Source organism: Onychomys torridus, chromosome 3, assembly GCF_903995425.1.
Source record: "Onychomys torridus chromosome 3, mOncTor1.1, whole genome shotgun sequence".
In the NCBI taxonomy this organism is placed as follows: domain Eukaryota; kingdom Metazoa; phylum Chordata; class Mammalia; order Rodentia; family Cricetidae; genus Onychomys; species Onychomys torridus.
The window spans coordinates 28,657,714-28,685,033 of NC_050445.1; the positions used below are offsets into that span (position 1 = coordinate 28,657,714).

At 42.1% G+C, this 27,320-nt stretch overlaps 1 protein-coding gene and 1 non-coding gene across 2 annotated transcripts; both read left to right on the forward strand.

Moving 5' to 3' along the window:
* On the forward strand, positions 1 to 26,028 carry Trpv5 (transient receptor potential cation channel subfamily V member 5). Its single transcript, XM_036182727.1, is given in 16 exon segments — positions 1 to 110; positions 3,867 to 3,964; positions 4,104 to 4,226; positions 4,729 to 4,866; positions 5,091 to 5,189; positions 5,412 to 5,584; positions 5,727 to 5,873; positions 8,046 to 8,258; positions 18,247 to 18,333; positions 18,429 to 18,505; positions 19,335 to 19,500; positions 19,690 to 19,756; positions 21,451 to 21,719; positions 24,951 to 25,057; positions 25,730 to 25,805; positions 25,807 to 26,028. Coding segments are annotated over 16 exon segments (2,172 nt in total).
* Positions 18,696 to 18,768, forward strand: Trnak-cuu. The gene has a single exon. It is a non-coding gene; the product is annotated as a tRNA-Lys (tRNA).
* Positions 26,029 to 27,320: the final 1,292 nt, after the last annotated feature.

Genomic DNA, 27,320 nt, shown 5'->3' on the forward strand with positions numbered 1-27,320 from the left:
ATGGGGGCAAAAAGGCCTTGGATCCAACTCCAGAAACTTCTCAGCTGGTGGGTCAGAGAACAAGACTGGGATCAGCACTTGGATCAGCTTCACATGCTACAGCAGAAGAGGTAGGCTCCTGAGGGTACCCAACCACCATAGATTCTTAAGTCCTTTATTACACAGCCTGTTCGCCTGAGAAAGCACTCAAACTCAGTGTCAGACCCTTGCCTATTATTCACCCCTTCCAGGCTAGCTGGCATAATACTCCACCTAGCCCATGGTAGTGGCAATAGAGTGTATGGCACTGTACAGAGAGAGATTTTGAATGTGGATGCAAAAGCTGAAGAAGACAGGTGGATTGGTGGGGAAGCCAAGCAAGAGAAGGTTGCTAGGAGTAGGTTTTGTGGGGAAGAGATCAAATCTTAGAGGTTTTGAAGTAGCCTTTGTTTAGAGGACTTGATGACAGAATGATGAAGGAGTTGTCATCAGGAAGAATGAAAGCTGATTGCCTGGGAAAGGGGGAGGAGGGGTTTATTTGTGTCATACCTGGAGGTGGCCAGCTGAGCAAGGCAGCTCAGGTGAGACTGGAGTGCTGAGTTCAATTCTACCTTTTAATGTGTCAGGCTTGCCAGAGATCAGGGAGATAGCTGAAGGCCCTTAGTCCAGGGTTGCTGATCCATCTCCAGATAGATCATTCCAGGAATGAGCTCCGAGGTCCAGAAGTAGGAAAAGCTATCCAGCCAGGGACCAGAGATCTTCCCTCAGGTGAGCTTCTGCATCAGTATTTGTGGGATTGGCTTCCCCTTAAGAGCTGGCTGGAACGCAGAATGAGCTGAGGAAGAATGCTTGCGTTGCTTCAGAAGAGCCTCAGGCTTGGCTCAGTGTCCAGTTCGCCCTGTCTTGAAAGTTTTGATGATCATGAACATGGAGTCTTGCATTTATCTTTCTTCCTGAGTCCTTCCACAGGCACTCTGTGTACAGAGCTCCTCGCCAGGTTGTGCAATGGGAACTTTGGCTTCTCGGTTCCTTGAATTAGAGTGAGACTAGGGGAGTCTTTGAGTTCATTTGACTTCTGCACCGTTCCTCAGCAAAGGTGCAGTGGGATCAAGGGTTAGGATGGACAGAGCTTTATATAGCAGCCTCAAGAGAGAGGGTAAACTCGGGAATCCACCTGACACCCTGGGCTGGTCAGGGCCACAAGGCTCAACTGGGACCAAGAACTTAGGTGAGCTAGGTTAGGGTCTGACCTCTGGCTCTGTAAGTCTCTCCTTATAGCCCATTATGCAGGATAAAATGATTCTTTAACTGTGAAGTTCCTTTTCCCTGGAGACACCAGAAAAGAAGAATCAGGGACTGAGAGGCATCAAGGAGAAATAGCTAGCAGTCTGTCTCTCCTGCTTTCCCTACCACCCCCCAAATTGCCAGACCCATGTTTTCCTCTGGAGCCTGAAATATGTTGTCTAGGAAGATTGGGATCAGTCGGCTTTATCTCCTATTCCATGGATATCCAGGCTAAGTCAAAAGCAAAGATTAGCCTAGGGGCATTTGCAGGACCATTTCAGGCAGCTGAGAATCCCACTGCCCATTCCTCTTTGGGTGAAAACAAAGTATCCAGAGTCTTAGGTCTAAAGTTTAAGTACAGGAGGAAGGTGTGGCCTATGGGCACCCCAACACTCTATTCCCAGCTGAGAAGTGCATTTAAATAACCCACAGTCGTGGTGAGAACATGGGTAGGGACCGATGCAGGAATCCAGAACCCAGCTTTCAACAGCCATTAAATCTAGGTGATGGATTTCCCAGAATTTGCAAGGTCTAGGCTAGTCCAAGTCCTTCAGTGTCTGGTCATCAAACTCCCCTTGGCTACAGAGAGCAGGTCTAGCTGGCCTGGGAACCTGGGGGACTGACAGAAATGTCCCCTTGTCTGCCTTCCAGGCTCCTGACATGCTTATGTGGCTTAGATGAAGTCCATTAGGCCTGCCTGGGGTCCTTTTTTTATTTTCCACAAGGATACTCTGAAACCCATTGCAGGCCCCAGACTCTCCTTCCTCAGGAACTATCCCTTATGTTTTGCTTATGATTAATTTATTGATTATTTTTTATTTGTATGTTTTTCATTAAAATATAATCACTTCACTATTTCTCTTCCCTCTCCTCCCTCCAGCCTTTCCCAAGCCACCCTCCCCCTAAATTGATGGCCTCTTTTCCTTTGATTACTATTGTTTTACACACACATATACACACAAGCACACACATATTTGCAAAAATACAAATACAGCTTGCTGAGTACACTTTCATTGTTTGTGTGTAAATAATTTCATGTTAACCAGGCTGTATTAGACAAACATTTGTGGAGCTCATCTCTGGGACAGGCTGTTTCTTCCTCTCAGCAGTCATTAATTGCCCAAAGTTCTTTGTCTAGGGGTAGGACTCTGATATTTTCTCTATTACAAGTTAATATGTCTATTGATACTGGCACTGTTGAAGTCTTTTTTAGACAGTCATTTATCAGAGACAAAGTCTCACAGCAGACTTTCTGGTCCTCTGGTTCTTACAATCTGTCTGTCTTCTCTTCTGCTATGTTTCTGAGCAGGAGTTGTATGGAAGATGTATTCACTGGGCTTGTATCCCCATGTTCCACTGATCTGTGCATTGTGTCCAGTTGTGGTTTTCCGTGGCAGTCTCTATTTGCTGTAAGAAAGGTCTTCTTTAATGAGAGTTGGCAGCTATACTTAGCTGTGGGTATAAGGATAAGTATTAGAAAGTTGTTAAGAATTATGCTGGTCTAGCAAAATGATGGTAGTAGATTCTCTTCTAAGATCCATGATCTCATGAGCCCTATGTAGTTGGCTGTTTCTAGTACCAGAAATATTTCCCTCATGTTCATTGGAACTTAAGTTTAATTAGACAGTTGTTGGTTACTGAAAGATAGGTATGTCACAATTACACCATGTTGGTCAATGCTGCTGTTCATAGATGTCACAGCTGGATAGGACTATTGATTGCTTTTGTCCCTTGGCAGCTTGCATGATACCTTCTGGTACTATGGAAGATAGACCATAGCAGGAGGTTTTCAGGTTAAATCCAGTTTGAAAAATCTGAGAGCTGTGTCCTAAGTCCAATGTCTTCAACAATATGAAGAATTGTCCTTTTTATTTATCAGCTTCAGCTAAGAAGTAGGCCACATACAAGCCTTCACTTTCTGGGAGGAATTAAAGTTAGAGGAACCACAACGAAAGTCAGAGAAGCCTGGAAATAAGCTCTTACCCTAGTGTCCTCTCGTCCCTTGAGTCCAACAAAGAACTTGAGAGTGACAAAATTGATTTAAGTGTACTGTGAGAGTCGTGATTGTAACAGGAATCTTAGAAGGTCTAATTAATAAAATCAAACCTGAGGCCAGTTATTGGGGTGAACACTGGAAGATCAGAGAAGCAGAACCTCGCCAGTTCCTCAGCTGATCCTGTTTCCTCAGACTGGAAGCTTCTGAGTCCTCACCCAAATGAATCTCAGCTGAACTGCTGTTCCAAAGCCTGAAAGCTTAACCAGCCAAATGCTTCTAGTTTCTGGTCTTCATGCCTTATATATCTTTCTCTTTCTGCCGTCACTCCCTGGGATTAAAGGCGTGAGTCACCATGCTTGGCTATATCCTTGAACAGATGGATTTCTGCTCTGGAATGCTAGGATTAAAGGCGTGTGCTACCACTGCATATCCTCCATGTTTAATATTGTGGCTGTTCTGTCTCTGACCCCAAATAAGTTTATTAGGGTACACAACATTTTGGGGACCATAACCAGCACACATGACCATATTAGGGAATGGCTCTGCCTCCTCTGATCATGGCTTGTCTGTGATGGTCCCTAATGGACTTCTATTTATCTTCCTTCAGTATTAGGGAGTCTCCACTACTTAGAGCAGCCAAGGAAAATGATCTGTGTACACTTAAGAAACTTCAGCTTGACCAGAACTGTGACTTTCGACAAAGAGGTAAGATCAGGAGTAGAGGGATAGAGGTGGCTTTGGAAAAGGCCACCTGGAGAGGCTGCTGAGGTGCTTCGGAGGTCAAGAGCCTCTGTCCTGAAAGAGATTGGCAAGTGTTTGGTATTCTTGCCTTGTTTCATTCCAGGAGCCCTCGGGGAGACAGCGCTTCATGTAGCAGCCCTCTATGACAACCTGGAAGCTGCTGTAATGTTGATGGACACCGCCCCATACCTGGTCACAGAGACCACACTGTGTGAGCCATTTGTAGGTGAGGAAGGAGGCTTCACAACAATTCAAAGCTGAAACAGATGTAGGTAGGCAGCCTACCATTTCTAAAATGTATCTGTATAGGATGGGCTCAGGGAAGTTGTGGAGGTTCCTCATGAGCTGAGATAAATACAAGATCCTTTATCGTTGCTTTTAGCCTCAATGGCTCCCTTTAGTCTTTTCATTGTTCTCTTTAGTTTTCTTAGAGTCCCTCAGGCCATTAACTCCATAGTTCATCGCTCTCTCTCTCTCTCGCTCTCTCTCCTCCTCCTCCCATTCTCCTTGCAACAAACACTAGACTGATTATACATACAGAAACCCCTCAATAAATGAAGGGTAGAGACACTGATCCAGGAGCCTGAGGGATTAACTGTCCTTGGTCCCTGACTACTCTGTAGTCTACAACAGAAGTTTGTGTGACAGGCTCTCAGGGAACTTCTGTAAAAGGTTCTGGGGTGTTGTGCCCCAGACAGAACTGTGACTCACAGCTCTCTCTGGGCCAGGTCAGACTGCACTACACATTGCAGTCATGAACCAGAATGTGAACTTGGTCCGAGCCCTGCTTGCCAGAGGGGCCAGTGTCTCTGCCAGAGCTGCAGGCTCTGCCTTCCACCGCAGTCCTCACAACCTCATCTACTATGGTGAGTTCCAGGGCCAGGATCAGAGAAAGGGCAGGTGGAGAGCTGGGCTGGGCAAAATTCCCTCCACAACACTTTGCTGCATTTTTACCTTGGGTTCCACTGGGCAAGTGATCCCAAGCCACAAGCTGAGATAGGGAAGGAGGAGGCAGTCGTTGGGCTGGAGGGCAAAAGTCCCTCTCTTCTGATCCTGCTGTCTTCTGTCACATATCTCTTTGTGTCCACAGGAGAGCACCCTTTGTCCTTTGCTGCCTGTGTGGGCAGCGAGGAGATTGTTAGGCTGCTGATTGAACATGGAGCTGACATCCGGGCCCAGGACTCACTGGGTAAGAATGGGGATGAGAGAAAGTACTGGATGCTCTGTGTGTGTGTGTGTGTGTGTGTGTGTGTGTGTGTGTGTGTGTGTGTGAGAGAGAGAGAGAGAGAGAGAGAGAGAGAGAGAGAGAGAGAGAGAGAGAGAGAGAGAGAGAGAGAGAGAGAGGCAGAGAGGACACTGGGATGGGTAGTGAATCATCAGGGAACCTGATGGCAACCTCTGTCTTCACCAGGAAACACAGTACTGCACATACTCATCTTGCAGCCCAACAAAACCTTTGCCTGTCAGATGTACAACTTGCTCCTGTCCTATGATGGGGGAGACCACCTGAAGTCCCTGGAACTTGTGCCCAACAATCAGGGACTCACCCCCTTCAAGCTGGCTGGGGTAGAAGGCAACACTGTGGTGAGACTCATGCCCTAAGGTGTCTTTAAGAACCCTTCCCTTCCTACCCCATCACTAGCATGGGTAACTGACGTGGTCCATAGGTGTTCTCTACACCATCTTCTAACATACTCACTATTCAAATCTTTGCTTACTCCACCAGATGTTTCAACACCTGATGCAGAAACGGAAGCATATCCAGTGGTCATGTGGGCCACTAACATCTTCCCTCTATGACATCACAGAGATTGATTCCTGGGGCGAGGAGTTGTCATTCCTGGAGCTTGTGGTTTCCTCCAAGAAGAAAGAGGTATAGACGTCATACAGGTCCAGAACCTTCATGTGAGAAACACATATTGAGGCACTTCTTGCTTTTCCAACTGCTGAGACACTTTGATCCCAAGATACTTCACACTTTATAATAGAGAACTGTGCATAGGAGAAAATAGTTTCCATAGGTACAAATACCACCCAACATTCATCTTCTGAGACCACTTTCCCCCTGCTGGGCTCTCCTCTCTCTGCTTACTTATCTTATTTTAACCTTTTAGATAAAGAATTTTTAACTTGGAATACTTCCCTTCCTCCCTCCCTCCCTCCCTTTCTCCTTCCCTCCCTCCCATCCAGCATTTAGTGTATTAAGTACCTGCTTTGTTCTAGACAATACACAAGGAACCAAAGGGACAGAGAGAGGCAAAAATATGTATCTTTTCAGCCAGTTTCTTCAGTTTTGGTCTGATGTTCTCATAAATTGCAGTAGAGTTTGATTTGTTCCATGATGGGGCTGCAAAATGGAGGTGGGAGCCACTCGGCACACGTGATGAGACACATCTAAGGCAAATGCAAAGGAGAGGAGACAATGGATGAGACAATGAGGCAGCTGAAAAACTAGGAAGAGGCAGATTCAAATTAAAGCAGGAGGGATTAGCCATAGGCAGGAATTTTTTCACCTTTGAGGGGGGAGAAAGGAAGAGTTTCCAGACATGCTTGACAACCCAGAGCAGGAAGTTGAAAGAACCCTCAGAAAGGAAGTGTACCGTCCCCCTGGGGCCTCTAGGGGGAGTTATATGTCACTGGGAAGAAGAAAATAAACAAGCCTCGGACAAACAACAACAAAATCCTGAGTTTTGCATCAAACATACCTGAGACAGAACAACGCAAAGACAGTTGAGACATAGTGGACCGAACAGACTGAAAGGAAGGTGTTCTATAGTGGAGAAAAGGCCTCTGTCTTCAGGAACCTATAGATACTGGTGAAACGAGTTTCTGTTGACTATCTGCTCTATGACAATCTCCTAAGGACCCTTATAGAGCCACAAATCATGAAAGATTATTACAACCAATGAGCAGAAGAAAAATGGACAGCCACTTTGTATGGCTCTGGAACAATCCTGGAAACACCTAAAGTTTGAGCAGGTTTCTTAGGACTACAAACCCTCACTGACTATGAAGATCCTTAGACCCCTACCCTCCCCCCACACTCTTTGATATCCGGTATTAATCGCCTGCATTCTCCTATGGGCTTCACACAGCCTGAAGTAGCTTCTCCTATGGCTTCATACAGCCTGCACCAGCTGCTTTTCCTTAACACCCTCTGTCTTGCTTCTGCTTCTATTTCTTGCAGTTGTCATTCTTAGTTTCATCTGAAGAACAAGATTTTTCTGTTTCATGGCAGAAATTGGTTCTCTGGTTGGGGGCTCCTCCAACTTGCTGCCCGGATTGTTAAGCGTACCTGGAAAGTGTCTTTCTTCCTCCCTCCACCCTCAAGGAAACTTGTTTGTTTTTTCGTCTGAAGCCTTTCTGCTTTATTTTGAATGTGCCTCTTCCCAGTGTTTCAGAGGCTTCATTCCATCCATGGTCTTCTTTCACTTGCATCTTGCTGTTTGCTTCTCCCAGAGCACCATCGCATCTGGTTTTAACCATTGCCACATCCTATCATCTTCTTACTGCTTTTTGCCAGATTAACCATACTTCTAATGCAAATGGGACTAATGCTTGGAATTCCCAATTGCTTTCTATTTCATTTAGGAAAAAAAATCAAATTCCCTACATGTATGATGTATGCATTGCATCTGCACAGTGATCTTTGTTATTGTTTATTTCTCCCATGCAATTTCTACCCACTAATCTCAACAGATGTTCTCATAGTCCCAAGTACATCTTACCCACAAAAGGACAATGGCTTCTCAGACCTTCTTTTCCTAGTGACTGCTGCTATTTGTGGGATGGTCTTGCCTAAATGTCCCTTCAGTCACCTGGCTACTGTTCATCTAGCATAGCCTCTCTGTTGCTGTATGCACTGTGTTTACTGCTGTAGATACTTTCTCCATAGCACTAGTGCAAAACCTAGCCTATAATGGAAATTGCTAGTTGCCTGTCAAAGAGATGAGGGACTGGATGACTCCCTGTCATCTGGAATGTAGTTCAAAACTCAACGCTGCTCACCATGCTGTTCATTCGGTACTATCACTCTTTCTGACAGGCTCGCCAAATTCTAGAACAGACCCCAGTGAAAGAGCTGGTGAGCCTGAAGTGGAAGAAGTATGGGCAGCCGTACTTCTGCCTCCTGGGCGCTGTGTACATCTTTTACATGATCTGCTTCACCACATGCTGTGTTTACCGCCCACTCAAGTTCCGTGACACCAACCGAACACATTCTCGAGATAACACCATCATGGAGCAGAAAACACTACAGGTAAATTCTTCTACAGCAGGATGACAAGGAATGGTGGCATGGGGTGATGGTGTTGGAGACCATATGGATGCTTTCCAACAAAAGACACTGTCCACAGGCCCAGGAAGTTGCCCACACCTTGTTACTAACATCAGAATTAGACAGGACATAGGGGGCCACACAGATGGAGCCTCATCAGTAAATGTGTTTGTCCCAGGAGCTACAAATTTTCTCACAAAAAAACTTTTTAAATAAGTGTTTGGTGTTACCAACTTTACACATTTGTGCAATTCTATGTAATTTACCAAGGAGTTCTACTTCATAGTGGGTTGTCTAGATCTCTGTTGGAGACCCTGTATAAAGATGCTCAGAAGAGATAGCAGTTGAGTACAAATCACCTATATAGGACTTGCCATTCTGTGGTGTCCTGAAGAGGTCTGGGGAGGTAAAGATGGAAAAAGTAAAGGTGTAGAATAGATTGAAAACGATGCCAAATAGAGAAAACTCTCCTTGTATTGTTACAAAATGCATAGATTCTGATTGATGAGTAGCTTTGGACAGACGTAGTCAACCAGTAGAATACCATTTGGGGGGGTTATTTATGAAACCCTGAAATTTTTGTCCTGGTGCCTTAAAATAGTCTCCAAAAGGATAAAGAGATAGGACAAACAGAAAAAGAAAATAAAGAACTGTGCAAGCTGAGCAAGATCTGGATGCTGGAGACTATGGTCTATATTAGTGAGTTTTGGTCAAATGACCCTTTCACAGGGTCGCATATCAGATATCTTGAATATCAGATATCTACATTACAATTCATAACAGTAGTAAAATTATAGTTATGGAGTAGTAACAAAATAATTTTGTCATTGGGGGTTACCACAATCTGAGGAACTGTATTAAAGGGTCACAGCATTAGAAAAGTTGAGGACCACTGGTCTGTATAGAGACCATAGGAAGAGTTTAGTACAGGTAAGAAAAGGAGAGATTTCTGTCCCAAAGAGAAGATAAATTTCCTGTAATCAAGAAGCAAAACAGTGAATTTGTTGGATTAGATAAAAGTAGTACACAAACAGGGACAAGGACCCCAAACCAGGTGAAGATACTCCACTTTTCTTATTTCTAATTTTGATATTTTCTCTCCTTTTCTATATCATCTACTTATCTCTTTTTTACATATATACACACATATATACATATATATATAGACACACACACACACATATATACACACACACACACGTGTGTTAGTATGTATACAGAGCATATGCTATATAAAATAAATGAGTTACATTTATAGTCTTACTATATATATGTATCTTATATGTGATACCTATATAATTAATTTGATTTTAATATGCTGTATTATTCAACTGTAAAAGTCATTCTGAGAGAGAAGAGAGGAGAGGAGAGAAGGAATGATAGAGAAGAGAGTGGAGAGAGAGGGAGAGGGAGGAAGAGTGGAGGAGGAAGGAGGGAGATTGTTTTATCACAAAGCACAAAGTAAACGATGATACTGCCAGAATATCAGGGCTAGATACAGGTGCTCAGAGGAAATTTTTTTCCCTTGGCTCCATCTGGGCTTGAAAGCTCTGACCAAATAGAAGCAAAGAGACATTTAGGAAAAGAGAGTGACACTAATGGAGAAAGTATAACCATGAAGAAACCGAGTAGATAGGCTTTACCATTATCGCTGCCCCTGTGTCCTCCCACGTGTTCTTCCCCAACCTTTGTCTCACACTAATACAGGGATTACACACTGGTCATGCACATGAGGTTCCTCCCTACCTACACTTCAATGATGCTGAGTAATGAACGACTAAGTCTCACATGTCTTTCTCATTGGGGCAGGATGAATTATGCATAAACACATTCCTTTGACTCAGGTAGTCAAAATTATGTTTGAGAGCTCTCTTTCCTTTGCCTCCAGACTGAAAATCGCACAGTTATAGCTAAGTGCCACAGCCATCCTTCTTTCTCTTCCCTTGTTCCTCCTTAACATTTCTACTCTTTTCTTTTCTGCTTAAGTCAGGCATTCTGGACAAAATGGGAGACTCTTATTAAATATTACTTTCTTAGCAATGGGGTAAAGAGTAAGAAGGTCAAGGATACAGCAATAAGGGATTTAGATAGCAATTGTACATCAATGAATGGTGCCTACTCTTTGCTATTAGTCTTTAAGCATTGGCCCAGAGTTTCTAGAATGTTCTGTTTCTAAGTCAATTTGAATAACATGAGAATTTGTCACCATAATTTGGAATATTCTGCTTTCACATTGCACGAAATTCTTTGAACAATATGAAATTCTCTCTTTTTTTCTTCTTAAGCATTGCTTGAAAGCCTCAGAAATACAAAGGTATAAAAATATGCTGTTTAGACTTGAATTCAATTGTTGGTCAATTAGTTACCTCAGGGAGCTTTTGCTGAAATACATGAACACTTAATAGTCAATGACACTAATAGTGTTGGCAACACAGGGCTCTCAAGTCACCCTGAGACTACTTTTGTGGATCTTTTAGGGTCTATAGAACCACTGGGCTTCAGGAACTTAAAGAACCATTCTAGCTTTGTGTATGGGATTTTATGTCAACAGTCCAGCAGCTCCATGCTGAGCCATGTAAGGGAGGAGCTAATTTTAGTTCCACTCAGATTTGGGAGTGTCAGAGTGATCTTGTACTTTGTTGTTCAGCCATAGGTTTCAAGTAATTGAGAAGTTCAAGGCTTGGCAGCTTGGGTTCATGGATTTTAATACTAACTGAAATTAAACAGTTGGGTGACCACTAGTCAGTCTTGTCACTTTCTAGATCTATGTATTGTAAACAAGACTACATGTTACAGACTTGGGAAGCTAGTAAAAAGACAGGTCCTTGTGCTACAAGCCAGACCTAAAATTTCAGAATTTATGAAGTAGAGGCCTGGCCATGGTCTTTTAAAGCAACTCAAGTGACTAATATTCAGGTAGAACTGAGAACTATCAGATTCCATCCTGGAAGTTTGTTTTTAACTTTCCAGTCACAGGGTCACTTTGGTCTTTAGTGTACTATTTGTGTACTATTCGTCATGAGAGTATTGACTGACTCCCATCATCACATCTGGGCACGGTTACAGTTATTTTTGCATGCCCATTTCCTAGCACTCAAGTGGCTTGCTTGATTTTATACACAGAGTACCACTCTAGCCAGGACTATATAGCAAGATTATCTATCACCCATCTATCCATCTATGCCTATCTACCTATCTATCTACCTATCTTTCTTTCTTTCTTTCTATCATTATCTATCATCTGAGGTTAATCTTCATCTTCGAATTTGCAGGATGCAGGGAATTTTAAATATGAAAATAGCTCTGTCAGAGTGCCCTGCTTTTCTCTACACAGGCTAGGTAAGCCTCAAACTCTTGGCAGTCCTCCTGTCTCAGCCTTCTGAGTGCTACAATTATAGCCTTTTCCTACCCCAGCTGGATATAATGATGAGCATTAATAAAAATCCTCATGCCAAATAGTATACCTGGATACAAAACAGACTAGAAATGACTAAGAAACTATGGAGATACCAATCAGGTGCCTATTATAGTTTACCAAGCAAGAGAAAATGGTGAATTGGCATAGTGATTTCATAGGGATGTGGTGAGGAAGAGCTGGCATCAGGAGATTTAATGAAGGTAAAATCATTTCTTTGTGATGAATGTGGAGGATGAGGGGGGAGGACAGTTTTAGAAATTATACATGGTTTCCTATCTATTTTAAATCATTGATTTGGCATAGTCAATGTGATGATTTCATATGACCTTCTCTATCTTAAGCTCCAGACAACCCTAGACACCATAGCCCTTTGAAAAGCCATCTGATCTCCAATTCTGTACAATCCCTTGTTCAAGGCTTCTAATCAGCTCCCTGGAGAACAAGCATCCCAATTAAAGTCAAGGAAGGAAAGAAGAGAAACAAGGAGCCTGGGAGATAAAAATAACTACTACCAAATGCTTATGATGTGTACCCTGCACATACTTGTCAAGCTTTGGAGACCTTATTAAGCTCACCTGAAGTTTCTGGCAGCGAAGTTAGGATAGAATCATGATATTACATTTTTCATAAGCTACTGGGTATGGATTATATGATTTTGTAGATCATTTTTTATACAGCAAAGCATTTTATCATTTGATGTTCCTCTTACTCATAAATAAAATGAGCACCATTGAAATAGTGGTGACTACAAATCCAGAAGATACTAAGCACTTTGACAGAGACATTTGGTTGGCAAAGGCAGTGTAGGTGTTAGTAGACTTCAAGTGTCCATCTTCTTAGACCTGTGAATTATAACTGCAGGAACATGCAGTTTCTATCTCCAGAGTCATATGCTATATCCTAGTCTTTTTTCATTGTAGATGCATCACATAAGAAATCACTATCTCTAGGCTTTGAACTAGCCCAGGGTCACCACCCTCACCTTTTATATAGAAATACTTGTAAAGGTGAGCACATCTAATCAGATATGGAATATCTCCCACTCCCAGCTTCTGAGATACTATCTGTTCTCCATTTTTCATAATCAGCACTTTGATTTATGTAATTAGTTAGCCTATATAGAGTAAATCATACTTCTTTGGGAATGGGTAATTGTTCTTAAACCAACATAGAAATCAGTTTTATTTGAGGTTCCCAGAACACTTGGAAGATGCGGGGGTTATTGATCTCAAATCCCTCTCTGGAGGTGCTCAGGTACACTACAGGATTTTATGAAAATGTGTGGAATGCAGGGCAAGAAGATTGTGTGTTGGGCAGAATTTTTTGTGTTACATGGTGTCTTCATCATCCAGAGTGCCCTTATTCTCTGATCAAAATATTGGAATGGATCTTAATCTTCTGGGGCTAATTTCTGTAGTTCCTTAGACACACATCCTGCTGTTTTACAATTAAAATTTCTCAGTGAATTCCACTGTTCCACATAGTTAAAGTGGATGAAAGAAGGTGACCAGATGCTCTAGGAAATGGACAAAGGGCAAAGGGAAAGGATGTTGGCCAGCACTTGCCGTGGTGAGCCAAGATTGTGAGTTCTGGGTCAGCCTGAGCTATATAGTGAAATCCTACATCAAATGACAAATCAAAGCATATCAGAACAAAGTAAAACAAATGTAGTGGAGGTAGGGGGCAAAACCTTTACAAGAACAACTCATAAAGGAGTGGTCACTGTTACCCAATGATTTCTTAGAAGAGAGAGAAAATTTCCCAATCAACCTTCCCGAGAAAACACAGAGACTGGGCAATAAACTCTGAGTGGGTGAAATTTCCTGGGAATAGGATCCTACTCTCCTAAGGCCAGCAGCCCTTACCTCAGGATACAAACCATGAAAACCTACAGGACTTCTTAAAGAAAAACAATGAGTTGGCATAAACTGTCCTGGGATCCTGCTTTGCCTTTGTATTGTGGTAAATACTTGCCCATTAACACTTGACAGTCCTGTTTAGGAAGCTCTGTTCAATTTAGAAAATGAGAGAAATCCTCCATTAACTGCCAGTGAGGCCCTTTGTAGGTCTGATATGGGAGGAGAAAATCCAAAGTGTGAACTGGGATTCTCAACCTCTTCTTGTGCTCTGGGACGATCAGTACTGCTCATCTTTTTCCACATGGTGCATGTGAAGACCTTCCAGCTCACTGGTGGCTCAAGCTCTGCTATGCCTTCTCCTGAGCATCTTATCCAGAAAAGTCAGCTCATTTGGATAGTGTGTCAATGGGGTGTGGGGGACAAGGGGTCCGGTTACTGACAATTAAATCCCAGGTTATCACAACTCCCAGGCTGGTAACAATTCCTAAAATTCTAAGCCACGTGGAAATGCATTAAATTCTGGGTATTTGTGGAAAATTCTTATTTTTAGAGGAGTGGAGTGGAGTGTCTTTTATGTTTCCGGTGACCTTGAGCAAGTACTCTGGAAGTCTCAGAAGAACCCGGTCAGGTGCCATCTTTTCAATTAGTCTGTTTCCAAATAGATTTCTCTATCCCCACTTACTGATTTATTTCCTTCTTCAGCCTGCAGCTTCCAGGGAATGCTGTTTCTCTGCTGTTTCCACAGCCCCTCTTCCTTCTTGCCTTTCTTGCTAAATGAATACTTTCTCACAATGTTGTAAACTGTGAATAAAAAATAGGAGTAATATGCTAATGTCCTCAGGGCACTCTAAGAGATGTGGAGAACACAGATTCTTTGGTGCCCTCGCTATAATCAGAACAGCACCAGGTGCCCACAGGGGACACATCTGAGCTCACTGAAAAAGGGCATTGAAGGAGAACCCAGACGAATGTTGGCCTGACCTGAATCCTAAAGCATAAGGAAGGGTGAACTAGATAGGTGTGGTGTCAGAGGTTTCTTAAGGGAAAGTAAATCCTGTTTTCAGGCCTGGTTAACACAGGACACCGTTGGCATGTCATTAGTCCACACACAACATAAAACACAAGGCAGAGGATAGAGTAGTGAGTTTTGTAAATCATGTTAGTCAGTCTAAGATTTACATTTGATTCTTCTCTCACAATGGACACTTTTAATTAAAAGAACACATATACACAATTTAAAAAATCAAATGACAGTGTGATGGCAACCACACTGGAATTCTAACATCCAGGAGGTAGAGGCAGGAGGACCACCGTGAATTTGAGACTAACCCAGTCTATACAATGTGTTCCGGGCCAGCCAGGGGCTACGATGGTAAGACCTTGTCTCAGAAAACAAAAACAGAAATAAACAGACAAAAAGAATCAAATCAAACAAAATCTTAGCAGTCACAACCTGGCCTGCCACTCTTCCCCATTCATATCTCATTCCAGGCGGGTCAACCAGGTTTTACCCTCTCTGAGATCCCCTGCTTTTAAGTCTGTTTGTTAATCCTGTCCAGACACTATGTAGTGACTTTCTACTCTGGTAAGTATTTAGGGAACATTCTCTCATACCATCTGTGTTTTCACCCTGAAGGCACTGGACAGCTAGGAAGGGCATGAAAGAGAAGTCATGTGATAATGTTCACATTTCCAAAAGAGTAGTCTCAAAGCTTGGAGGAGAGTGGAATGTAGGGATACAGGATGAAGAAGATGATGGATAGCACTGTGTGTGCCTGAAGGCATTAGGGCCTGTGAAATGAAAGAAAATGAGGCATCAAAAGGACAGGTTGGCTGAACAAACAAACAGGAGCCGAGACTGGGTGATTGTGTAGCTTAAACAGTTTACCAAATACAACCTTGATCCCCCAACCTTTTTTTCTAGAACCACAAATATAAAGAACTATGAACTGGATGCTTAATTTAGGCAGAACATCTTGAGTACAATCCTTAAAGAATGAAATTTTGAAACTTAAAAAGGCAAATTCATTATTTGTTTAATTCTAGGGAAGCTTGGGATAGTTAGTTAAGAGTAATGATAGTTAAGAGTAAAGAGTGATGTCTCATCACTTCCTGAGAAATCAGAGATGTATCATTAAAATCTAAGGTCTCTGCATTTTTAAAGCACTACCATTCTCTTAATGCCATAAAAATAACCGTTCTAAATAAAAAGAAGTTTGTCAGTATGAAACTCTACAATCAAAGGCCAATGCTTCAAGTACCTAAAGCAATTATTATGACACATTTCACACACACACACACACACACACACACAGAGAGAGAGAGAGAGAGAGAGAGAGAGAGAGAGAGAGAGAGAGAGAAAATAGGTTTTTTTTTTAAGACAACAAAAAAAACCCTTTGTTTACTGGTCTTGAAGAACAGGAAGAAGTGGGCTCACAGAAGACCCCATACTCTGTAGACTGATTTAAGGGAGAAAACTCTGGGAGAAAGGGTAGCAATATCATGCCTGTAGCTTAAAAGCAAAAGTTTGAAGTTTCTGGATGCCTATCTGACTGGTGAATTTGTGCAGGAGAATGTCTCCATGTAAAGGAATCTGCTGAATAGGAAAAGAAGGGCTGATGGAGTTGGGTGGGGAGCCCTAGCAAGGGAGATCATCACCTGTTTGCCTACAATTTCTTATTTTTCTTTTAAAGGAAGCACATAGATGCTGTCATTGCTTCACTGGCCTCTAGGGGCACCTGATCATCACAGCTCTGTGCCATCTTCTGTCTTGAGCATAGTGCTCACCACCTCCTGCTCCCTTTCTTTTACAACAAAGTCTCAGGTTGTCCAGGCTGGACTCAAATTTATTGCATAGTCAAACAATGGGCTTGAGCTCTCAACTCTCTTGAATTCACCTCTCTGTTGCTAGGATTTGGCCTTGAACTCAATCCTTCAGCCTCCACCTCTCCGTTGCTGGAATTACAAGATGTTACTACCATTCTTGGTTGGGCAACTCATCTTAACTGAAACAAGCAAAAGTTGATGGCATTGTCTAGATCAATGGTTCTCAAACTGTGGGTCATGACCACTTTGGAGGATCAAATGACCCTTTTACAGGGGTCACATAAGATCATCCTGTATGTCAGATATTTACATCACAATTCATAGCAGTAGCAAAATTACAATGAAAATAATTTTACGGTTGGAGGTCACCACAATATAAGGAATTGTATTAAGGGTCACAGCATTAGGAAGGTTAAGAACCACTGGTCTAGATCCATTCACCAAGATACAAAGTTTCAAAAGGAAATTTGACAATATTTGTACAAGAACAGATTCACTTGTCTAATTTCTGTATTTAAAGTTATTTCTAAAGTTAATGTGTTTACTATTTATTTTTCCACTTACCCACAGTCTAAAAATGAATTGGCATGGTATGCTGTAAGAGATAGCTGCAATAGACTCAGTTGAGAGTAAAAGGACATATTCTGTGAACTGAATTTCAGTGGAGAAGAAATTGAATTCATATAGTTGCAAGGGCTGAGGATAAAATAAGCAAACAAACCATATTACCAGCAAACAAGGAACTCTGGGGCAGGCCCAACACTGCTTTAACTTGCTCAACTCAGATGTACAGTTCCATGTTGAAATTGTCTGTACATGAATTTTTCCCCCAAAAAAGCAGTCCAAAAACTTCCTTGTATTCATTCCAATGAGGTCATGGATTCTCAGTAGGTAAGGATCATGCACGAAGAATTCCATTATCAAGTCCGAATGCTATTGAAGTAGGATGGCCTTCAACCCACCTTGACCCCAGGAATATCTTGGCTTCTCAGGATAATCAGGGCCTTTCCAGAAAACCAAAACCCATATCTAGGCCCATTTTTATCCTATTCTATGTTACCAAATCAGTAGTACTACAATAAATATTTCTAGGGCTTTTTATGGTTTAAAGTACACTCCAAAGGCAACACCTACTGTGACCTTTATACTATCTATAGGAAGTAAGCATTAGAGTTCCCCTTTTCCAGATGAGAGAAGCCTTAGGTTCAAACATCTTCAGTGCTTCAAGGTCTCACTAGAGCTAGTAAGTTTTGGGCCCATAGTGGCCCCTGAATTCTGAGATACCCTTACAATATGTTAAAAATGAGTGGAAGTCACAGTGAGATTGGAGCAATTGGATTTGTTCTGTGGCAGAAACCACCATCAACATATCCTAATCTCTCTTACCCATTTGGCATGCTTTGTTATTTTGTTTGTTTTCTTCTGTCATTTCAATAGACAAGGTTTCACTATGTAGCCCAAGCTGGCCTTGCATTTGTGCTCTGTTGTTTTGTCTCAGTCTCTGGATTGCAGGCATGTACCACCGTGCCCAGTATTTTATTTGGTCATTTTAGTGCTTTGAAATATTGTCTCAGTTGCTCAATACATATGGAAATTGTTACTACAACATATATAAAGGAGGCAGCATTGCCACAGACTAGATCAAGTCATTAGCATACAACATTATAAGAAAATCTTGGACACGTAAACTCATGTCCTGGTCCCGGAATTAGACAGAGTAGAAGTTACAATGGGGTGACTTTGATAGTGACTAAAAAAAAGAGCTTTTCCTTCTCTTGGACACAACTTGACAGCTTCAGACAGTAGGCACTAAAGGTTACAACTCCTCACATTAAGAAATATTTCTTGTTCTGATTTCCTTTCGTAGGAAGCATATGTGACTTACCAGGATGATATCCGGCTGGTGGGGGAGCTGGTGACAGTCATTGGGGCTGTGGTTATTCTACTTCTAGAGGTGAGGAGCAGGGGAGTCTTTGATAAAGCAATCTACCTAGGTCCCCTATTGAATTGCAATCTATATTTTCTTTTTGCTTTATCATCTTTCCCTAGATCCCTGACATCTTCAGAGTTGGTGCCTCTCGCTACTTTGGACAGACAGTTCTTGGGGGACCATTCCATGTCATCATGTGAGTGTCTTCTTTCAGGCCCTGATTTCACTTACTAGAGTTTTACAAGTCTATAGTTCCCTTGCTGAGACCTGGATATGACCTGGAGGTGACACTTCAGGGATTTCTGCCCAGTGGATTTGAATCTTTGGATTTATGTTTTATCTGTTAAGACTTAGCCTGAATGTGTGGGTAATTCTAAATGGACTGAGCCCGGCTAGCTCAGTTGGTAGAGCATGAGACTCTTAATCTCAGGATTGTGGGTTCAAGCCCCATGTTGGGTACCAAATGTAGATGTATTTCTAAAGGGTTATATTAAATAAGAAACACAGAGCCAAATGTAGAGTTAAAAGCCCTAGAGGTCAGAGAGCAGTAGCCAAGAGATGAGACCACCTTCTTACCACCCATTGCCACTGCTGTCCTTCCATGGAGAAAGAGACCTACTTCCTGTGTGTCTGTCTTTTTATTGACTTTCTGTTCTGCCTTCTTATGGGTTGTAAACCCAACCACATGACCTCCTCATCACTGCCTGTCTATACAGACCTCTAGGTCTCTATGGTTGGTATTGAGATTAAAGGCATGTGTCTCCAAGCTAGCTATGTCCTTGAACACACAGACTCTGCCTGCCACATGATCGGATTAAAGGTGTGTGCCACCACTGCCCAGCTTCTGCTATGGTTTGCTATTAGCTCTGACCCCCAGGCAACTTTATTTATTAACATGCAATTAAATCACATTTCAGCACAAATAAAATATCACCATAGGTGCTAGCCAAGTCACCATCATGTTATAGTAGATCCAGAATATTCCCAGCTCATACCTCACTTTTTGCTTTCTGTTCTCACTCCAGCATCGCCTATGCCTCCCTTGTGCTGGTGACCATGGTGATGAGGCTTACCAATGTGAATGGAGAGGCAGTGCCCATATCCATGGCCCTGGTGCTGGGCTGGTGCAGTGTCATGTACTTTGCCCGAGGATTCCAGATGTTGGGCCCCTTCACAATCATGATTCAGAAGGTCAGTGCTTTCCCAAACCTCCCTCTGATTAGGATACAGGACCTTCATAAGTGGGGAAAGCTGCAAAGAAATACTGTTCAGAGCCTAGCTGGAGGCATCATGGGGCATTCAGATCTGTTAGCAACAGCTGCTCAGAGATGGTGGAGAAAGAGTCACCCCATCTTTCTTCCTCTTCTTTGTTTCCTGTAGATGATTTTTGGAGACCTACTACGCTTCTGCTGGCTGATGGCTATGGTCATCCTGGGATTTGCCTCAGGTAGCAGCCCTACTTCTAGACTGTTAGAGGCAGTTTTTCAGGAAGATGACTCTCTTCTCAGTTCACACTTCCACTTGATTTTGTTGTTTTCATTTCCTATTGGAAATTGAGTCTAAAAACACACCTTTCTCCATAGAAAGGAACCATCCAGGTTGGCCTGGAAAGTAGACTATGAGTTCTGAGCCATCAAGATTCATTTTCACTAACTGTACTACAAACCCCTTAAAGGAATACTGGAGAAAGACAGACATCAAATGCTGAAGAGTCATAGATATTTTAAATACTATCTAGGCAAATATGGACAAGGCCATGTTGAACTCTGCTGTATTTACAGTTCAGAAGAAGAAATAGAAGGCATGCAATAGAACAGAAAGTGCCCTCTTTCTATATTCAGTCATTTAAAGTATGGAGAAAAGGGAAGGATTATAGAAAGGAGGTACATAATGAGAGTTTGGAGAGCCCAAAACATGGCAGAGAATGCAGACAGAAGAGCTATGATGAGAGACTGAGAGAATGGGGACAAACAGGTGCAGTGGGGAATGCCAGGAAGCCGAGAAAGTCCAGCACAGGAAGGAAAAGTCATCTGAAAGAACCTGGGGAACATTGGCAGGCACAAAAGAGTTTGCACTCGTAGGAAGAAGCCCCAGGTCTGATTCACGGAAAAATTTAAAATTCTAACTCAGTCTTCTGTGTCTGTAACTGGTCACCCATTAGAAAAGAGGATGCCCAAGAAAAATGGTCTCTGAAGAACTCTGCCCCATCATTCCAGAACCCTATCACTATCTATAGAAGTTTCTCTGTTCGATGAGGTTCCCCACAAAATGATAGATTAAAATATATATATATATATATATGTATTAGGACCTTAAATGTGAAAGGATCAAACTGGCAGTCTGCATGGAGTACTCTATCCTGTGAGGCCTGATGCAAGTTCTCTTCCTTCTCCCTACCCTAAATTTACTTGCCCATAAATTGCTTACCCATATACAGACTGCAATTAGGAGAACAGCGGTTATTTCCTGAAGATGTCCTACTTTTTTGATCCCCTAAATGATCACCCTGCACTTGTGCTTTTACTTAAAGAAGCAAGTGTTTCATATAGACTCTTTTGTATGCTCTTGGGACCACCTTGTCACATATTTCAGTACCATACAGAAAGAAGCCATTTAAAGGGCCTGGTGCTGTTGTAAGGATCCAGAATAGCCTGCCATGTGGTAGGGTGCACACCAGTGAGACAGCTTTTTCCATAATGGTCAAAGCTCACCCTGCAAGTCTCAAAGTGATGGGTGGTTATCTGGAAGTCTTGAAGATTAAAAAGTGTTCTTCTTTTAACCTTATCAGTTGCTCTGCTCTTCAAAGTCATTGGAGATTCAATACATTCTTTTAATGACTTACCTTTCAAATATTTGGTTTTCCAAAAGGTAATAATCTGTTAGGCAACTTATTATGCATATACGTACACATACAATTCTTTGTGATAAACGGCTGAGTGTTATTGTTACCCAGAACAGTGAACTTAGTCAGGATTCTTAGGTTTAGCCAGTTCTAAGGTAACTATATTGTAGATGCACAGTCATATGTACTCATATATAAACTGATGGAGATATATAGATAAGAAACAGAACTAATGGCCACCAAGTCCATACTTATTGTGACAATTTCATTTCCCATCTGCATCTTCCTGGGCGGAGCAGCCTTCTGTATCATTTTCCAGACAGAGAACCCAGATAATCTGGGGGAATTCTCTGACTACCCCACAGCACTGTTCAGCACATTTGAGCTTTTCCTCACCAACATTGATGGCCCTGCCAACTACAGTGTGGATCTGCCCTTCATGTACAGCCTCACCTATTCTGCTTTCGCCATCATTGCCACCCTGCTCATGCTCAACTTGTTCATTGCCATGATGGGGGACACTCATTGGCGAGTGGCCCAGGAGAGGGATGAGCTCTGGAGAGCACAGGTGAGTCCATTTGTATTGCTCTTGCAAAGGGGCAGGAGCTGAAGGGAAATATTCCAGTAGGATGTGTTCATTGTGAACCACTCTTAGTGGAGTCCCAGGACAGCCCCACAAGGCTATTGTTTCAGTTATACAAACCTGAAGCATGTACTGATGGAGTGGAGGGCCTATGCAGTTGGGATAGTTATTACAGGTAAAATGTGGATCCGGGAGTCTGAATCCACAGAGAACAAGAATATTTTGTTTTTATATAATGCAGTTTATAAATTTAGAGTTTCTCTTCTATTAGATTCTATAAATCCCTAAATCCCTATTATATCTTTTCTTTGTATCACAATAAGCTAATCAAATACTAGAGTTACGAGCTAGGTTCCAAAGACTGATAAGTAATTGAGCTGCTTTTCAGCATAATTATGTATCTGTGTGAGAGTCATTCAGTATATTCTTTAGTCTAATTATGACCTTATTATTTTGTAGATTTGAGTAAGGTTTCAGAGACTAGGAGTTTTCCATATTGTGAGAAGTTTATTAACAGAAGCATCCGTATTACAGTGAACTGAACCCTATGTTGCTCTCATTCTGCTCTTCAACTTCAGACTTTTCCCTCCATGTAGCAGAGAGCACATATCTTTCCACATGAGTAATATATAAATATTTGAATATAACCAATGTTTACCCTTCAGATAATTATATGGTGTGTATGTGGCAATACTCCTCAAAAGCCTGTTGTATGCAGGGAAGTGTCTAGGAGCTGGGACACAAATACAGTCATCACAGACATAGGAGGTCCTCCAGCTGAAGTGGCAAGCTCTAGAAAAGACATACACTAAGTAAATCACTTCACAGGAGGCTGAAAATTCATAGAAGTAAAATTGCTACAGAGAAGTACATTGTGCTAAGAAGAGATGCAACTGAGGAATTTAAGTAGAAAGTTAGGAAATGCTTTTATCAAGGGAGAAATGTTTAAGAGAGACGCTAAAGACGGGTAGGACTAGCTAGCAGAAGAGAATAGTGGAGAGGGTACAAGTCAAGGTTTATATCAATGAAGGTGCATGACCACAGAGAGAAATAGACCAAACCCAAACAGCTTTTTGTAAGGAGTTGAAGGTGGATGAACTGATCCTCATAACTGGGAAGTTTAAAACATTAAACTAGATTTGGATATCTGTCTAGAATCCAGTCTTTACCTTACACATCCCATTAGTGTCCCTGTTCTACCCATTCAGCCTGACTTTCTCTTCTAAGATAAATCACCCCATGCTGACAGCTTCTAAGAAGCTGAAGACACCTGAGGGAATAGGGGCAGGGTACACTTTTTTTCACAATTCTATGGGTCCCATTAGAGTTGCACCCTCTGACTCTTCTGACATGCTTTAAAATGCAGGCTTTAAAAGAATGCCTTTGGACTGGAGATGTAGCTCCATAGTAAATTGCTTTCCTAGTGTCTTAAGGTTTCTATTGCTGTGAAGAGTTGTGAAGGTTGCCATGACCATAGCAACTCTTATAAAGGAAAAATATTTCACTGGGGTGGATTACATTTTCAGAGGTTTACTCCAGTATCATCATGATGCAGCATGGTAGTGTGCGGGCAGACATGGTGCTAGAGAAGGGGCTGAGAGTCCTATATCTTAACCCATAGGCAACAGGAAGTGATCTGAATGTTACACTAAGTGACACTTGAGCAAAGGAAACCTAAAAACCCATCCCCACAGCGACACACTTCTTCCAACAAGGCCACATCTGCTCAAACAAGGCCACACCTCTGAATAATGCCACTCCCTATGAGCTTATAGGGGTTGAATTCTCTATATCTCAAAACAATAAGATTAAAAGCAAGCTTGGCCCCAGACAATTCATTCTAAGTTCCATGGGACTGTAACAAAGTTTAGGTGAAAGGCTTATTTTTGAACCTAAGACAAGATCAAGTGCTGGATAGTAGAGGCCAAGTGGCAGTAAGAAGATGAGATCCCCTCTTCTCCAGTCTGTTAGGAAGAACCAGCTAACTGTGCAGCCCCATCTACTCTAACCAAGTGTCTAAAAGTGGTTAGATTGTAATGATGCCAGAGTGAAAGCGTCAAGGGAAGGCTAAATGAAGAATAACCCTGAGGACTCATTTCAGAGGAAAGAGGGCTAGCTATTCAGGAGAAGAGAACAAAATGATGGGAAGGAAGGTGGGGGAGAACCTGGTATAATGAAGGGCTCAAGAGACAAGACAATGAGGGAGCATAGAAAGACATGTCACAGAGAGCAGGCTGTTAGGAATTGATAGCTCCTTCATCAATAATCTCTTGTCCCCAACCCATCTGGACTGCACACTCTACTCAAGTCTGTTGGATGCTAGGATAGCTCCTAATGTGGTGGGAGTGGTAAAGTCCCAGAAGAAGCTTCTTCTGTTTCTTATGGGAGAAACACTACTTACCGTCAATGACATGTGCAATGGAGTCAGTTTGTCAACCAGATGTACAAGTGGCCACTCTAAACTCACAATCAACTATCACCCTTGAATCTTTGTTACATGAATGAGCTAAATTCCTTAAAAGCAAGGTAACAACACTTCTCATTTTGTTCTGTTAGTTCTTTGTGTTGCTGGCTTTAGAGAGGCATTCCGCTTTGGTGAAATCATTTTATATTGCTTTGGTCACTCCATGTATTACGTATCCCTCCCAGTTTTGTGTCATGGACACATTTGATAAGCTTGATGTCTGTTTCATGTAGCTAGTTAATGAGGTCAGGACAAAGGACAGAACATAGGACATACTACTAGGAACTTCCTTGCCAAGTACACAGACATTAATAAAACCTTTTTCTTCTTAAGATATGGATTTTTAATTTGTTAGGAAGTCCCTGAACTGGAGCTGCCTTGTTTCATTTCTGACATCATACAGATTCTATTTAATCATTTTATTTAAGTCAATGCCATTGGTCTGAGCTTTCCTATGGGAGGTAGGAAGGAAATCACATTAGTTTTGAATGACTCACTTTCTGTGAATATGAATAATAATATAGAACTCTTTGTTCTATTTAAAAATATTCTCTGTCCTGTTTTGATGAGATAGGGAGGTTAGCATAGTTCTGGGACAAGCTTAGATGTGGATGAATGGTGGTAGTTCTTACCACGGGCCTCCTGGGTCTTCCTTGAGCATATTGGTCTTTGTTTTCTTTTTTGGTTGCCTTCGTGTCTCTCTGTCCCTTGTGGCTCTTTCTCAGATCTTTTGCTACCTCATCTCCTTCCAGGTTGTGGCCACCACAGTGATGCTGGAGAGGAAAATGCCTCGTTTCTTGTGGCCTCGATCCGGTATCTGTGGTTGCGAGTACGGCCTGGGGGACCGCTGGTTCTTACGGTGAGTGACAGTTTGTATGTGAAACCTGCAGGTGGAATCTCTGAGATGGCAAGCAACCAGGAAATGTCATGGGATTGCATTAACCTGTTGTTGGGCGAGTGGGGGAGGTGAAGTGTCAGTGGGGGGGGTTAGAAAACAATAGCCAGCTGTGTTTACTACAGGGCAGTGGTATGTGAAATGGTATGCGTAACAGACATGTAAATGCTCAGGTGTGGATATGGGTTGTCCTTTTTTTTTTTTTAACTTGTGTTTACTCATGTTACTTCCTTATCCTCATTTCCAATATACTTTGGCCTTGACTCTAGCTTCTTCCTTCATGGACAACCCTTATCCCCGACCTGCTCTACTCACCCCTCACTGGTATGCCTTGAATTGGACACTGGAAACCTCTTGACATACAGATCTCTTTATTCATTCATTTATTTATTTTTCTTTCATCGTGCCACATATAACACAGCCTGCATTCCGTGTTGACTTCTTACTTCTCTCAACTCATTATCAGGTTAACTTTCACTCCATTCTCTTTCAGCCCCTCCATCCTAGATGCTCCGCTTGCTTTGGTTCTGGTTCCTCCTTCTATTTCCTAATATCCCATCTCCTCCGCATTCACCTCTGCTTCTCTCTATGACCCACCTTCCTCGGCTATCATGAGTCCTTTCTGTTTCCTCCCAGGGTTGAGTACCACCATGACCAGAATCCTTACCGTGTGCTTCGCTATGTGGAAGCTTTCAAATCTTCAGACAAGGAAGGAGGTGCAAGAGCAGCTATCTGAGAAACAGCCTTCTGGGACTGAGACTGGGACTTTAGCTAGAGGCTCTGTGGTCCTCCAAACACCTCCTCTGTCTAGGACTACATCCCTAAGCAGCAGTAGCCACCGTGGCTGGGAAATTCTCCGTCGAAATACCCTGGGACACTTGAATCTTGGACTAGACCTTGGTGAGGGGGATGGAGAGGAGATCTACCATTTCTAAAGAGGATCCTGTTACTTTAGAACTAGCCCCAGGTGGGCCAAGGTGTGGGAAGAGAGGGGGTAGGGAGGAAGAGGGACAGAAAAAGGGAGAGACCTGGTTCTGCAAGAATCTGACTATTGGCTGTGAGTTGTGGGAAGGTATATATAGAATATTCTTTAAGGGGCAATATATCACCCTTTACATTTCATCATTTGTAGAGATAGGCAGTGGGCATCTATTGTACATACCTTATGGGTTCCTCTAAGGCTCATATCTTGAGAAATTGCAACTAAGGACATGAAATGAGGACACTGGCATCTCTGATTGACATCTGGACCATCTTTCTTGTCCCTTGAAAGAAGACAGAAAGCAGTAAGCCCAGAGACTTGCCTGATTCCACAATGCTTAAGGTGAAAAGAACCATCATGACGCTAAATTCCTTCCTTAGGACTCTGCCCAACTAGCAAGCAAATCCCAAGTAGAAAACTACAAGAAGAAACGTTCCTTATCCTACTGCCTTTAATTTTTTTCTTATGTCGAAAATATATATCATAAAAATTGTCGTTTTAACTACGTTCACTACAAAGTACATTCAGACTATTGTATAAGCATCACTACTATTCATCTACAAAAGTTTTTCATCTTCAGACACTGGAACTCCTATCCATTGAACAATACCTCTCTGCTATTCCTACTCTTTAGTCCTCAATAACCATTATTTTACTTCCTACCTAGGAATTTATTGTAGGCACTTTATCTAAGTGGAATTGCACAAGGCCAGTTCCATTGTGCTTGCCTTGTTTCATTTTGTATAATAATTTCAAGGTTTCTTCTATTCTGTAAAGGTATCAGCACTGCATTTCTTTTTAAGACTGAGTGCACACACACCTCACTTTGTTTATCCATCTGTCTGACAAAGTGTATTTATGGGTTTTCCTATCTTCTGGTTATTGTGAATGTTGCTGCTATGAAAATGAGAGTGTGCATGTCTATAGAGGTCCCTGTTTTTAATTGGTGTTGGTAGGGTTGATATGCCTAGAAATTGCATTGATGGATCACACAGCAAACCCGAGTTTAATTCTTTAGATAAATTATCATACTGTTTTCCATAATGGCTTTCAGCATTTTATAAAGCCTGGTAGTGGGTGTGAAATGCTATCTCATTATAATTTTGATTTGCTTTTCCCCACAGTCTATGGATATCAAGTCTCTTTTCTTGCTCTTATTTATGGAATAGTTTTTACCAGTGCACTGCATTCTTCTTTCCAGAGGCTTCGAGTCTGAAGTGTTTGCATCTCACTTGTATCCTGATA